General features: G+C 37.7%; 1 protein-coding gene across 1 annotated transcript in view; it reads left to right on the forward strand.

Annotated features, from left to right (window-relative positions):
- LRIG3 (leucine rich repeats and immunoglobulin like domains 3) overlaps positions 1 to 3,971 on the forward strand; it is a 50,128-nt gene extending 46,157 nt beyond the window's left edge. Inside the window, exons 18-19 of the mRNA XM_047742245.1 lie at positions 71 to 346; positions 1,575 to 3,971. Of these exons, the coding sequence (XP_047598201.1) occupies positions 71 to 346; positions 1,575 to 1,819 (521 nt within the window). The 3' untranslated portion in view covers positions 1,820 to 3,971. The remainder of the gene's footprint in view (positions 1 to 70; positions 347 to 1,574) is intronic.
- The last annotated feature ends 11,216 nt before the right edge of the window (positions 3,972 to 15,187 follow it).

The raw sequence follows: 15,187 nt of genomic DNA on the forward strand, positions 1-15,187 counted from the left end.
CTGTTTCCTGGAGAGACTTCCCAGAGGCGCTAACTCTGTCTCTTTCTGTTACTGTCCCCAAATGTAAAAGGTTGTGGCCCTGACCTGAGAACAGCCTTAATAGACCACTGCGAGCCCAGTTACATAAAGAAAAAGGAGTGCTACCCGTGTCCTTACCCTTCAGAAGAATCCTGTGAACAGAGTGTCAGTGACATAGGATGGCCTTCCCATGTGAGGAAGTTAATCAGCTCTCCTTACTCTCAAAATGAAGGACCTGGAATGAAAAGTTTGTGTCTAAACAAGTCCTCTTTGGATTTTAGTCCAAGTCCAGAGCCAGCATCCGTTACTTCAAGTAATTCTTTCATGGGTAAGTTTATTAAATTATTAGACACCTTGACTCAGGACTCCTATTTCAAGTTGCATGTGGGAAAGCAGTGAGTATCAGATGCCAAACTTGTGAAAATGTGTTTGTTTGTTTGTTTTTAATCATGTAGTCATGACATCCTCTGAGTTAGTATACGTGTTTCTAAAGGCAAAGTCAGACATGGGGGATTTTACTTGATTATGTGTCTAATCCGTAACTAAGCCTTAGATGCTTTCTGGTTAACTCTGTGTGTGGCATCATCTAGAAGACAAGTTTTGGGAGTGACTTAGGAGCTCCATTTGTCACCCATGTGGAAAAAGTGGTTTTGGACTACAGCAGCTCTTGGGGTGGAGTTGTATGCGCTGCATGATTGTGGTTTGGGATGTCTGGTGGCTCACCCTTTGACCACAGTCAAAGAAAGGGAGAGTGGACAGCATCCCACCTGGCAACAACTGCTTGTCAGCCAAGCTGATTGCTTTGGCAGAGAAGACTACCAGAGCCTTAAAGCATAAGTTGGGGGTGGTAGACAGTGGCTAGTGCCAAGACTTGCTTGTGAATTTTTTTGTCTGTACATGGGGACGGTAGATGGAAAAACTGAGATCATCGTTTCACTGAATGGAGATATGGGAAAATGAACCACAAATTATCTTGTGTAAAAAAAAAAAAAAAAAAAAAAAGGAATTTTAAAATATTTTACCCAGCTTTTATGAAATTTTATGTTTTGTCACAGTATAATTTTTTTATATTCCTTTTTTTAAAAAAATGCCAATATGTTTTATGTGACTGTGACAAGAGTTTGAGTCCGTTAAGTAACATTCTGCCAGTAAAGAAGAAAGGGCAAGGCACAAGGATTATTTTGAAAGACACTTTCCATATCCAGGCACAGTTTACTTATAACCAACAATCCAGATCTCCTTCATAGAGAATTGCGGACTGGCAAGAACTAAAGCCAGGATTTGGAAGAAATTATATTGGGGAACTTCATTGCTCAATGATTACTATTACTGTGAGCGATGAAATGAAATAAAGAGTGGACGTATGTATTCATTCCCCAGCTCCATTCTGTATGTTCTCTCTCCATACCAGGAATGCACATACACCTGATACTGTAAATGGCTTATAGAACCCACTTATGCGTGCTTACGGGCTAAGATGCTCCTCCATTTGAAATGTGTTTTGAATTAAATGCTAGCCAAAGGACCTATATGCTCAAGGGGTTTCTTCCTTTCAGGAACATTTGGAAAGCCTCTGAAGAGAGCTCATCTGGATGCCTTTTCAAGCTTTGGACAGCCAGTGGGTTGTCAGCCAAGAGCCTTTCCCTTGAAAGCTCGTTCTTCTCCAGACTTGGACTCTGAGTCAGAGGAATATGGGAAAGAAAGGACAGATTTTCAGCAAGAAAATCACACGTATACCTATAAACAGACCTTAGAAAACCATAGGACTCCACATTTTCAGTCTTATGACTTGGACACATAGACTGAATGGGAGCAAAGAAGAGCTCAAACATACTACCTCAAGTGGACTTTTATTTAAAAGAATCCTATGTTTTTTTAATGGAGTTATGAATTTTAAAAGGATAAAATGTCTTATTTATACAGATGGACCAAAATTACAAAATGTTATAAAAATTTTATACTGGGAGTAACTTTCATATAAGAATACCTTTTTAAACTATTTTAACTTTGTTTTATGCAAAAAAAAAATCATATGTAAATTAATGGTATGAATCCATGACTATTTTATGTATTTTTATAATGCCAGATTCCTTTTTATTGAAAACGAGTACTAAAGCATTTTAAATAGTACCTGTCTTGTACCCTTTTTAAATAGAGTTCACTTAATTTTATTTTGCACACTGCATTTAATAAAATGTGTCATTTTGATCCCAAGCCCCATCTATACAATTACGGTTTTTATTGTTTTCAACACATTTTCGGCTTAATAATTTCATATTATCATGTCTCAAGTTGATGGAATTATACTCAGCACATTAAAATATGAGCCGAATAAATGACCATTCTGCCTATCACGCAAAGTTGGGGTAATACAGATTCAAATCAGATTAGTGTATGTGAAAACACGTTATAAATGAAAAAGAGCTGCGAAGACTTGAGGTACGTTAATTTATCCCTAACTTTACAAATAAAAAAAGATTTGTTGATATAGTCTGGTGTAATGCAATACAGCCACCATGGCTTAAATCACTGTTCAAGCCATGTTTCTTTAATTATAATAATGCCTTATGTGGTCTAATGCCTTGTGCTTTTCCAAATAGTTTCACATTCACCATCCCTTTAATTACAACAAGAGCATGGTTTATTGCACATTTCTATAGTTAAAATGGCTATGACGAAGGTGGATTTTCATCTACTGTTCCCCATGATAATGGGATGTTGATGGAACTGTTGGCTATTACTGATTTTCTGCTGGATGAGCAGTTCTAATAGAAAAGGCACTTTTAAACTATTCTGCAACATTCTTTAACAATTAAATTATTTTTCTAATTTGGTCATCCTGCTCTACTTGTTAAAAACTAAGTATCAAATCTATTACTTAAACTATTTAAAGTATTTGTTTTAAACAGTATTTAGATAAAAATGGCATTACATGACTGGCATATATACATGCACAAAGTGAATGTAGTCATTTTTAAAATTAAGTGACGTTGTTTCAAGTAATTGACATAAACTTAAGTTTGATAATTCAAATGATTTTTTTAAAGCAAATTCTTGTCTACATCTGGTTTAAAGACAAATCCATTTGCCCAAGAGAAAAGAATACATGTGGGAAGAGTTAACATAGCACATTAAGCTTTAAAATCTTACCTTAAGAAGGTGTGAATTTATGTCATTGTCAGTTCTTTGAGTTAAAGTGAAAGCAGATATTAGAAAAGCAGGTTCCTCTCAGGGGAGGTGGTGATGTTTTTCTGCTTTGTGAGTGTACAGCTTTGTTGTTTGTGAGCCAGAAACCTGGACCCCAGATTGCAGTTAAGATTTTCCTTCTTTCATTTGGACACCAGAGTCCAGGAAGTTGATCCTTCCCTGGACCACCGCTGACTAAGTGCAGAGAAGTGATTTTGTATGCTTTGACTTTATCATCTTGCCAGATTCTCAAAAGCTTATTGTTAATTTGTCTTCATTATTGCCAGATGTGATGCAAGCATTGATAGGATTCTATTCAATGTTTATGAACCCCTTTTAAAGGATTTCATTTTTCCGGACTTAGCCACAAGGGTTTAAATCATTAACACTTGAGATTCAAAAATTAGATTAACTTTACATCAATACCATTTTTCCCTTTCACTGTGTGTGCTAAAACCTATGGATAACATGTATTTTATGTTATGTGTTTATATAAACACATAACATATGTTTATGTTATATATTTTTATGTTACAGGAGGAGCTCAGTTTTTCATGGATATATAATATTGAGATTCCATATTAAAATGCATCTACTAGGTATTAAAGTGTCCTAAAATAATACAGACTTCAGAAAAGAGGAGATAAATATCAAATCATTCGGCTTATTTATGAGAAGAGATGCCTAAAATTTCAGTTTAATCTTTCTATGCCTTTTGATAGAGACTAATTCATGTACAACATTTCCTTAAATAGATATTCACCCAACTTTGGCACTGTTTTTTCTTCATTATCAGCACTAATGATAACATCATTAATATGTATAAAGAGTCTGTTTTTTAAGATGTTGAGAGATGACTATTCCTTAATTGTGGCAGGCAACATTTTATAAAATATCTCTGGAACATTTACAAACTTATTTTCACAATCTTCTTACAGGAACAAACCAAAAGGTATTCCTCAGAATAAAGCCATTGGTACTATTTTTTAAAAATTTGGTACGAAAAAAGAAAGTGATGTGGTATTTGTACACACCTGAGGGGTTTTGGTCTTTTTGATTTAATGTGATAGGAAGTAATTCATAGCCAATATTACAATAGATGTGCTACGGTGATATTTTTCAAAGAAAATGAGAACCAAATGTTACCGCAGAGTGCCTGTTCTGTTCCTCCCACTCTTGGAATCTTCAGTGGCTGGACTTGTGTAATAGGATAATTTAGAACTCACAATTTTTTAAGACAGCATTCTATTAACACATTGAATAACTCAGTGTCCTGCCAAAAAAAAAAAAAACCTATTAGAGTCTTCAAAGAGAGGTACAGTTTCTTTGTGAATTGAATAAATTCAGTATTCTAGAAATATCCAGTTACCAGAACTTATCTTTTCCATGAGGCATTTCTTAAACTAATGTATAAAAAGAAAGTTCTGAAAGAATCTCAAGAGGTTTTAGATTTGTCCAAAAATGGCACAGAGGTACTTCAGTTGGGATTTTCTTTTAAGAGAGAAGAGGTTTGGAGTGCCTGGGTGGCTCAGTGGGTTGAAACCTCTGCCTTCGGCTCGGGTCATGATCCCAGTGTCCTGGGATGGAGCCCCACATCAGGCTCTCTGCTTGGTGGGGAGCCTGCTTCCCTCTCTCTCTGCCTGCCTCTCTGCCTACTTGTGATCTCTGTCTGTCAAATAAATAAATAAAATCTTAAGAGAGAAGAGGTTTTGCCAACATATATTTACTGAGTTATCCCAATATTGGGGGCCATTTTTTTTTTTGAGAAATCTGATAGTGATGTGTGTCTTTTAGTAAAGATGCTTGATTTTACTTGAGATATATTAGGATAAAAAACATGAAAGTATATTGTAGATTGAAATGTGTACCATTTCTCAAATTCCCACTACTGTAAAATTGCAAGTTAATTTCTTATTCCTACTGTATTTAGTTTCAAGGGTCTGAATCCTATACCCTCCCATATGGTGATTGATATGCATGAACACAGAAATTATAACCAGTATTCACATGTAGCTTTTTATTAGAATTAGATTTTTTTAATTAAAGAATTTTTGAGAATGCCTTTTAAGGAATAAGGCAAAGCAATTCACAACTGTTACAGTTTCACTCCTGGATTGCTATAATTTTCTCATATCCTTATTGGGTTTCATGGTTGACTTTGGCTTTTAACAAGTTTAACTTTTTTTAAATCCTGTTTGAACATAACACCTAAAGCCTTCATGAGATTATTGCCATTGTTTTGGTAGTTACTTTGATGTTTCTGCATATGATTGTGTTTTGATCTATCTCAGAGTTGAAAACTGATAGCACACTATCAGTTGTCAAACATTTCATATATACTTAGTCGTATATTTTGAATAGGTGATGTAGAAACAAAGAAAGTGGTCCTTGTCCTAATTATCAGTGGGACAGGAAGCAAATTCATAAATATTTATAGTACATTGTGTTAAGTGTTATAACTTAGTAGGGCCCCTGAAACTGACACTAATTTTGTCTCTAATTCTAATTGAACTACCTAGAAGTGTTACATGCACTTCGCTCTGCATGTCCTTGAGCAAGTTGATTATCTGGATTTTTCCATCTGTATCCCAGAACAGTTGAAGTTCTGGTACTCCCTTCCATGTTTAATTATCAGTAATCACCACTCCTGTGGCTCTGGCACCTGGAAGTCCTCAAGATTGTTTATGCCTCCCTTCTTAGTCCATTGCCACTGCCAGCTTCGGACCCGTCTCTGTCTCTCTCATCAGTATCTTCTTGCCCTTTGTCTCTGTCTTACCCAATTCATTGTTTCACAGAATTATTTTTCTAAAGTAGATCTGGATTTGTTACTTTCCTGTTTAAAAACCATTGATGGCTACACTTTAAATCCCAGTTATGGTGTCTAAGACCTTTCACTCATTGATCCACCCCACCCTTCCAGCTATACCCTGTATGGAACCCCCACCTGTCAGCTTTTCACAGTACAGTACGGTACCCCTGACCAGCCCCTGTGCACCTCTGCAGCTTTATGTTGACCTATGTGCAGCTCAAAGTTGAAATTTGGCAACAGTACACTTGGTCCTTATGCATATTGTCTCAGTTTTGTTTCAGAAACCTTTGAGTATCTACTGTGATAGGTCCTATCTTAGATGTCCGGGCTATTAACATACAAATATTAAAATAAATATTCTTGCCCAAAGAAACTCCTAGACGCACAAAATTATTCTCCTGAGGTGGTTTTTTTTTTCCCTTTGTTAGAATACAGAACCTCTTTCAAAAGCAAACCTTTCCTTTTTGTCCCACACATAGCAATGTTTTCCCATAGAACTTTTTTTTTTTAATTTTATTTTTTATAAACATATATTTTTATCCCCAGGGGTACAGGTCTGTGAATCACCAGGTTTACACACTTCACAGCACTCACCATAGCACATACCCTCCCCAGTGTCCATAATCCCACCCCCCTCCCAACCCCCCTCCCCTCATCAACCCTCAGTTTGTTTTGTGAGATTAAGAGTCACTTATGGTTTGTCTCCCTCCCAATTCCATCTTGTTTCATTTACTCTTCTCCTACCCCCTTAACGCCCCATGTTGCATCTCCTCTCCCTCATATCAGGGAGATCATATGATAGTTGTCTTTCTCCAATTGACTTATTTCGCTAAGCATGATACCCTCTAGTTCCATCCACGTCGTCTCCACATCACTCGGCATCAGGGAAATACAAATCAAAACCACAATGAGATATCACCTCACACCAGTCAGAATGGCTAAAATTAACAAGTCAGGAAATGACAGATGCTGGCAAGGATGTGGAGAAAGGGGAACCCTCCTACACTGTTGGTGGGAATGCAAGCTGGTGTAACCACTCTGGAAAACAGCATGGAGGTTCCTCAAAATGTTGAAAATAGAACTACCCTATGACCTAGCAATTGCACTGCTGGGTATTTACCCTAAAGATACAAACATAGTGATCCGAAGGGGCACGTGCACCCGAATGTTTATAGCAGCAATGTCTACAATAGCCAAACTATGGAAAGAACCTAGATGTCCATCAACAGACGAATGGATAAAGAAGAAGTGGTATATATACACAATGGAATACTATGCAGCCATCAAAAGAAATGAAATCTTGCCATTTCCCATAGAACTTTTATATGAATTGTCATGAGAAAATCAGAGGAAAGCTGTTACTTACAAAGCCAGCTGTGATGTCACTGTATGAGAAATACTAAGAATAGTTAACCTGTAGTCAATAGGGACATCTAGAAAGAAAGAAAGAAAGGAAGTCAAAAGATCTGTATTTTTTTTTAAACAATCACCAGATGATGTGGTCTAACAGTTGGTGGGAATATCAATTCCTGTTCAGTTTACTAAAAGTAAACAGATGGCCAGGTGTGTCACAGATTTTTTTTTTTTTTTTTTTGGTTGGTTGGAACTGCACATATGGCTGCCCAGCTACTGAAAATTTCTCAGTCACCTTGCGTTTAGGTGTGTCTATAGCCATATGACATCTTTCCCCAGTGGAATGTGAACAGAGGTGTAAAGCACTGTGTTCAAGCCTGGTCATCAAAACCTTTACATACACCCTTCCATGTCCTTTTCTTGCAGCTATCCGATTGGAAAGCCATAGCCAAGAACTACTCTTTCTTGAACTCACTTGTAGAAGAGACTGGGTCTCTCAATGGCTATATGGAGTATAGTCTCCCCACCAACCCAGAGTATTTGCTTTGAAGCCTAACTTAATGTAAGTGAGGAAAAAGTTTATTGCACTTGGAAAATTGTATTTCGAGTTTACTTATAACAGCTTGTTCTGCCCCAACTTGAAATAGTAATTTTAATGTGAAGAACTGCCTAAGATTCTTATTGACGTTGTTCTTCATTAATTTATAAAGCTCCCTTTTAAAAATGAACAGTGTGGCCTCAGTGAGCAGCCTTAACACAGATGCCAGGACCTGGGTCCCACTGTTGTGGCAGGTCACTAAGCCTTTGACCCCACTAGAATTTATTGAATATTTTATTGCAATAGTATATCCTGTAGCTGTTATAATGTCCTATTTCCATCTCAACTTTAGATGCAGTTTTAAAGAAAGCTTACTAAGTATACTTGGTCATCCAGATTTTTGCAACTTTGTTTCAGGGTCTCTTAGCTCCTAATAATATGTGAGTTCCAGCAATATGTTAGGCTCTGGGGATATCAAAAATGAATGAGGCATGGCCTGGATCACCGAAGAATTCTTGTCCTGAGGAAGTCAGACCCTGATAAAATGATTTTTTTATGGTAAAGTTCACAATAAAAGTAGATATGAATATAATCAATTAGTGGATGTGATTTGCCTTTCTCAGGACGCAACTGGTTATTATCTGATCACTACCAGAAAAAAAAGGGCTGTTGCCCACATAGCTTGCTCTTTTGAGTGGCCTTATAGTCTACATACCATATTATATGGAAGCCAATAACCAAAAAGCTCTTTGTTAGTAATAATAGCAGCTGCATAGGAAAAGAAAAGCCATTAAACCTATGCAAAATCTCATTTTGATTAAACAAATTTAATCAGTAATGTTTAAATTTTATAGCTATGCATTTATAACTTTTAAAACTTTACTGTTGACTTTTTTTTTAATCTGAAAACTGCTACTAGCTTTCCCATTTTTTTTTCCTCATTGAAACACCGATTATTGAAACAATTATTTTCAGATGTCAGACACTGGGAACCACAAAGGCAATGATCCCTAAGAAAATAAAAATTAATGAGGTGAACCCTATAATAATTTCCTGTGGCTCAAGAAAAGGGAGCCGAATGGAGCTCAGCCATCTATCTGAGTCAAGAAGACAGAGCTGGGAGTCTAGGATACTACATAAGAGAGGATGACACACAGAATTCCAGACATCTGCAAGGGTCCCCTTTGAGTCTTCAGTTGAATACCCACTAGCACATGCATGTGAGGCAAATACCCAAGGCCAGGAAAAGAAGCATCCAAAAGGATTAGAAGGAAATGTTCCTGAAGTTCCCACAGGGCCAGTAGTTTTTCTACTAACCAGAGTGGAAAACCTTATAATTCCATGGGCATCAGGTGGGGTACTCAGGACCCTGCCTCAGTAATAGGGCAAAATTAGCCCTGAAGACTGTTCTGGACCCACCTAAAAGAATCAAGGCTCAAAAGGATCAGGCTACTTCCAAGTAACTTACCGGTCTTTGAAACCAAAACTCAAGAATATTTACAGAAATACCAAAATATTCAGCACTCAACAACTTCAAACCCATAATATTTGATATAGAATAAAAAAATTACCAGGTGTGTGGGGCGCCTGGGTGGCTCAGTGGGTTAAAGCCTCTACCTTCGGCTCAGGTCATGATCCCAGGGTTCTGGGATGGAGTCCCACATCGGGCTCTCTGCTCAGCGGGGAGCCTGCTTCCTCCTCTCTCTCTGCCTGCCTCTCTGCCTACTTGTGATCTCTGTCTGTCAAATAAATAAATAAAATATTTAAAAAAAAAATTACCAGGTGTGTAAAGAAGCAGAAGAACATACGACTTGTAATAAAGGTTGGGGGGTACTCCATGGCTAAAATCATACCTAGAAATGACATGCATAATAGAACTAGTAGGCAAGATATTTAAAAAATTATAACTATATCCCATATAGAAATAACATATATCTTCTTATCATTTATCAATGAATACAATGGAATGAGAGTTTAGTTCTCGTAGGAGAGTCCGAGAAGATTTAACAAAGGAGAGAATATCTGAGCTAAATCTAAACAGATGAGTAAGAAGTGGCAGACGAGGGAAAGGAAATTTTATGCCCTGGGAATAGTAGCCATTATCAAAAAGAGGTAAAGGTATGGGGTTGTTCAGGGACCAGTGAGTGGCCCCCTGTTAACGAAAATGTAATTTATGTGGGGGCTGTAGATGCAGCTGGAGAGACAAGTTGCCACCCCTCCATTGTAATCTCTTTGCCCTGAATCTATCAGTATGGTTATGTGAGTCCTATAAAGCAATATTTATCTTCCCTCAGCCTCACTTCTAGATTATCATTTCTCCTATTTTTCTCAAACTTCTCAAAAGCATAATTCCTCTTCAATCTGAGAGAGAGGAATTTGCTCAAATTCAATTGAAATTGCTTTTGCAAAGGTCACCAATAGGGATCACCAGTACTCCGAACTTCCAAATTTCCCAAGAAAAGGACATGGAAGGGTGTATGTTTAGGTTCTCACTTGACTGACCTAATACATAGTTGCATGATCCTTACTTTCTGAATCTCTACATTCTTCTTCTTCTACTCATGTTCTACCAATCATTTTTTCTTGGTTTCCTCCATGGATGCTTTTTCCACGGCCCACCCCTTAAAAAGCAGTGTTGCTCAGTGCTTAAGCCGATTGGAGTGTCCAGTATGACTCTATCTATTCTGTACCAACTAATTTTCTACTTCCTTTGTGTATCTTTTCCAATCCTGTCATTTTCCATTTTTCAGTGTGATTTGAAAAGTATAATTTCACTTATCTGAGGTATCCAAAGTAATCAAATTTATAGAAACAGAAAGTAGAATGATGGTTACCAGGGTTAGGGGGAAGGAGAGCTCTACTCTAATAAGGAGAGTTTCAGACTCACAGTATGAAAAAGTTCTGGAGATCTGTTTCATAACAAGATGAATACACTTAACGCTATTGAACTGTACACTTAAAAATGGTTAAGAGGGGGCGCCTGGGTGGCTCAGTGGGTTAAAGCCTCTGCCTTTGGCTCAGGTCATGATCCCAGGGTCCTGGGATCAAGCCCTGCATCGGGCTCTCTGCTCAGCAGGGAGCCTGCTTCCCTTCCTCTCTCTCTGCCTGCCTCTCTGTCTACTTGTAATCTCTGTCAAAAAAAAAAAAAAAAATTAAAAAAAAAATGGTTAAGAGGCTAAATTTTTTTTATTAACATATAATATATTATTTGTTTCAGGGGTAAGAGGCTAAATTTTGTTGTCTTTTTTGCCACAGTAAAAAAGTATCTTTTATAATCAGAACATACTTGAAATTTTTCCCCAATATGGTTTTTAGTTTTTAGTAGAGGAGTTCAACTGTTACCATTTGAGGTTGCTAATATATTTGGAAATATTTTTACCATTTTATTTTGTTCTGTTTCCTATGCTTTCTTCATTTTTCCCCTTTCCTGACTTCTATTAGATTGCTGAAATTTTTCTTGTTCACTTTTCTTTTCCCTTGCTAATTTCAACATATTGTTTGTACTTTAATTCTTTGGGAAATAACTACTAAAATTTTAACATGCATTTCTCTCTCGTATTTTTTTCTAACAAGAGGTGAAGCTTTTCTGTCCTTCTTTTAATGACCTCAGCATATTTTTCCTACACACTGAGTTCCTACCACTTCCTACCACCCCCACTATCTTCAATGTTGTTTCTAGAATTTTCTTTCACATGAGTTATAGGTTGCCCAACATAATTTTACCATTCCTTCATTTTAGTCTTCATATTTGATTTCATTAATTTTGATTTGTTTTTCTTATCAATGAACTCTATCCCTTAAAAGTTCTTTTAACTTGTTGAAAGGTACATTTTCATGGCATTTATGAGTCTAGAAATATCTTCATCTTGTCCTCACTCTTGATTGTGGGTTAGCTTGATATAAAGTGTTCTCTTGGCATTTCAGAGATAGTATTGAGATAAATTCTAAGTATAATTGTTATTCTTTTGCTGCTAATCCATCTTTTCCCTCATAAATTTCAAGACTTTTTACTATATCTTTTATGCTTTTCAGTTTCACTGTGATGGGTGTAGATGTGGCTTTGTTTTTGTTTACCATACCTGAAACAAAGGATGCACTTTTAGTAGGAGAACTCTTGTCCTCAAGTCTGAAAAATTAGTTTCTAGAAAATTGCTTATTTGCCTTTCTGTTTTTGAATTCTCAAATTCTTTAAGATGAAATTTAGAACCTCAAATTATCTTTTACATTTTTCATTTACTCTCTTGTGTTCGTTCTAGGCAAATGTTCAATAATGTCTGAATTCTCTAATTCTTTGACTACATTCTGGAAGGTCCTTTTTTTTTTTTTTTTTAAAGTCAAGGACTCTGTCTACATATACACGATCGCTAGTTGTGTCTGTTTTTAACCACTTCTTCTTGAGCTATATCTGCTGGTTGGCATTTCACAATTTTCTTCCCTGGGTCCTCCTTTTTTAGTGTCTCTGAGAATCTTAACAGGATTTCAAAATCACATATAGATTGTTCCCTTTTTTTTTTATTTTTTTAAGACTGACACAGTCTCTCACTTGCCAATACCATTGACTGTTTCTTTTAGTGTTAGTTTTAGTTATGTGCTTTGGAATTTTCATTTACAGGTTTATAATTTTTCTTTGTTCCCTTTAGGACCACTTTTTTTTTTCTTTATAGTGTTTTTTATGATTGCCTTGGGGGCACAGCTGGACCTCCAGTTCAGAAGCAGTTCGTATAGTAGAAGCTATGGGTGATACATGGCACTTAGCAAATTCAGTCATGGCAGCTGGCTGGCAGCTTGGTTCAAGCCCAGTGTATCTCATTCAAGCATTACAAGTGTGTAGGTTGACAAACACTTTCACCCTGGTCAGAAGTCACTGTTTTTTCCATTGTATTTGCAGGTAGAGAGCCCTGCCTCAGTGTCCGAGTTCATGCAGTGAGTCTGGCTGCATTCTCTTTGACACCTGAGGAACTTGTGGCTCTTGGTCAAACTTCTGGTTGTAACCGCCAGTTTTCTAACTTAGAGCTTAATAGAACAAAAACTAATGATGTACTATATATTGGCTAATGGAATTTAAATAAAAAAAAAACAACTGTGACTTTAACCTCTGGTGTGTGTGTATGTGTGTGTGTGTGTGTGCGTGCATCTTATACACATAGGCCCATAGATGTATGTACAGATGTTTATATTTGCTAGCTGAAGATGGAAACAAGAAATCAAAATGTCATCCTGGCCAAAAAGAGGTTTTCTAATTGAAGTTAGAAATAACTATCATGGAGAAACTGCAGAAGACACCAAGTTCTAACTTTTATGATTAGATAGATTATGGCATCATTAATTGAGCTATAGAACATGAAAAGTTTGGTAGAATGCAATGAATTTTATTTTATACAATTTGAGGACCTTATTAGAAAACCACATGGAATGATTAGCAAGTATGTTAGTCTAAGTCCTGAGAAGTATGAGATGAAGAGTTTGTAGAGGGAATAAATAAAAGAGCCAAAAAGTGGACAAAAGGGTAACATGGGATTAACATTGAAGCCTCAAAGAGTTTTCAGAAGGGTAAAAGAAAAACAAAGAGCAGAAATGAAATTTAAACTGCAGTAATTGCCTATTATTCATTCATTCAGCAAACATGCATTGACCACTTTTTCATATGTCAAGCACTGTTCCACCAGCAGGGAATGCAAGTACACACGAAATGAAAGTTGCTACCCTCACTGGCGTACTGTGGAGGACAGACAATAAGCCAAATAAATGAGTCCAATACATGGTATGGTACATAGTGGCAAATGCTAAAAAGAAAAAGGAAGGGAATGTGCTTAACAGTGAGACAAAATTCAGGTTCATTTGAGCTAAGTGCTGAAAACAAGTGAGGGATTCAGCACTGTTGGTATCTGGGGGCAGAGTGCTCTGCATGAGGCGGAAATAGTACAAGTGCAAAGGTGTCCGAGCAGGAGCTCACAGCTGGCAGGGGATGGCCAAGGGCGAAAAGAGCAGGAGAGGATGCCAGAGAGGTCACACAGTTCAGACTGTGGGGCCTTAGGGGTCATCGCAAAGACTTTGGCCTTTTCCCAGTGCAGCAGGCATAGACTTTGAAGGGTTTTCACCAAAGCAAAGATTTCTATGTTAACAGGTTCATCTAGTATCTGTGTTGATAATAGATAAAGAGGACGAGAGATTAATTATGTGACCATTTTAATAATCCCAGCAAGATGGCCTCTGGACTAGAGTTACAGTTATGAAGGTAGGGAGGATTATATTGTCTACCTATTTTGAATTGAGAGTCAGCAGGATTTGCTGATGTGTTGGATGTGGGGTATGAGAAAAAGTAAAGCCAAGAATGACCATAAGTTTTGGTCTGAACAACATGAGAAATGGAGGTGTCTGATCTCAGAGGGGGAAGACTGCAGGAAAATCAGGTTAGAAGAACATACCGGCCCAGTTTTGGAACCACATCAATTCTGAGTGACAGAAAAGTGGTAATGTCAAGCCAGCAGATGGATATACAGGTCTGGGAAGAATTCATAAATTCGGGAGTCATTAGCATAGAGATAGTTTTTAAAGTGCCCAATTCAACATTCTGGGACACAGATTCTGTTACTGTGTATATCAACCTGATTTTGAGGACCTGTATTACTGGGTCTATGATGCCTCTCTAACTTGGCTTCTAGAATCCCACCTGTCTCTCCACATCCCATGAGAACACTATAGGCTCAGAGAGGATTTCTAATTACCATTACTTTGTAAACAGAAGTCACATTATAACCACAACAGTGCTGTGACCCGGATGAGGCATGATTCAGGCACCCAGTTACCCAGGTGTGAATGACCATCCTCATGCCGTGGCTGAAGCATGCTAGGCACTCTGTGACCCAAGACCATAGAGACAGAGGCCCACAATGACCAAGTGCTGCTGTGACCCATCCCCATGCACACAGGCAGAAGAAAACGAGCATACTCTGGCCAAGATCTACTATGACCAAAGCATACGGTGCCACAACAAAGATGTACCATGCTGAGAGGGGTTCTGTGGCCAGTATGCTGGGACCGAGACGTGTGGAGATCAAGGAGCATGTGGCACAAGCATGGTGTGACCAAGATGCCTTCTGACCAAGGTGTGTCAAGTCTAAGGAGTGTAAGTGAGGCAGGTTGTGATCAAAGCATGTGGTACCTTGTGACAAAGCATGCTATGAACAAGGTATACTATAACCCAGGCACATGGAAATCAAGGAACACTGCAAGCTCTGTGAGCTCTGCAAGCCAGGCACGCTGAGCCTAGTCCTGCCACGTGG

Source organism: Lutra lutra, chromosome 8, assembly GCF_902655055.1.
Source record: "Lutra lutra chromosome 8, mLutLut1.2, whole genome shotgun sequence".
In the NCBI taxonomy this organism is placed as follows: domain Eukaryota; kingdom Metazoa; phylum Chordata; class Mammalia; order Carnivora; family Mustelidae; genus Lutra; species Lutra lutra.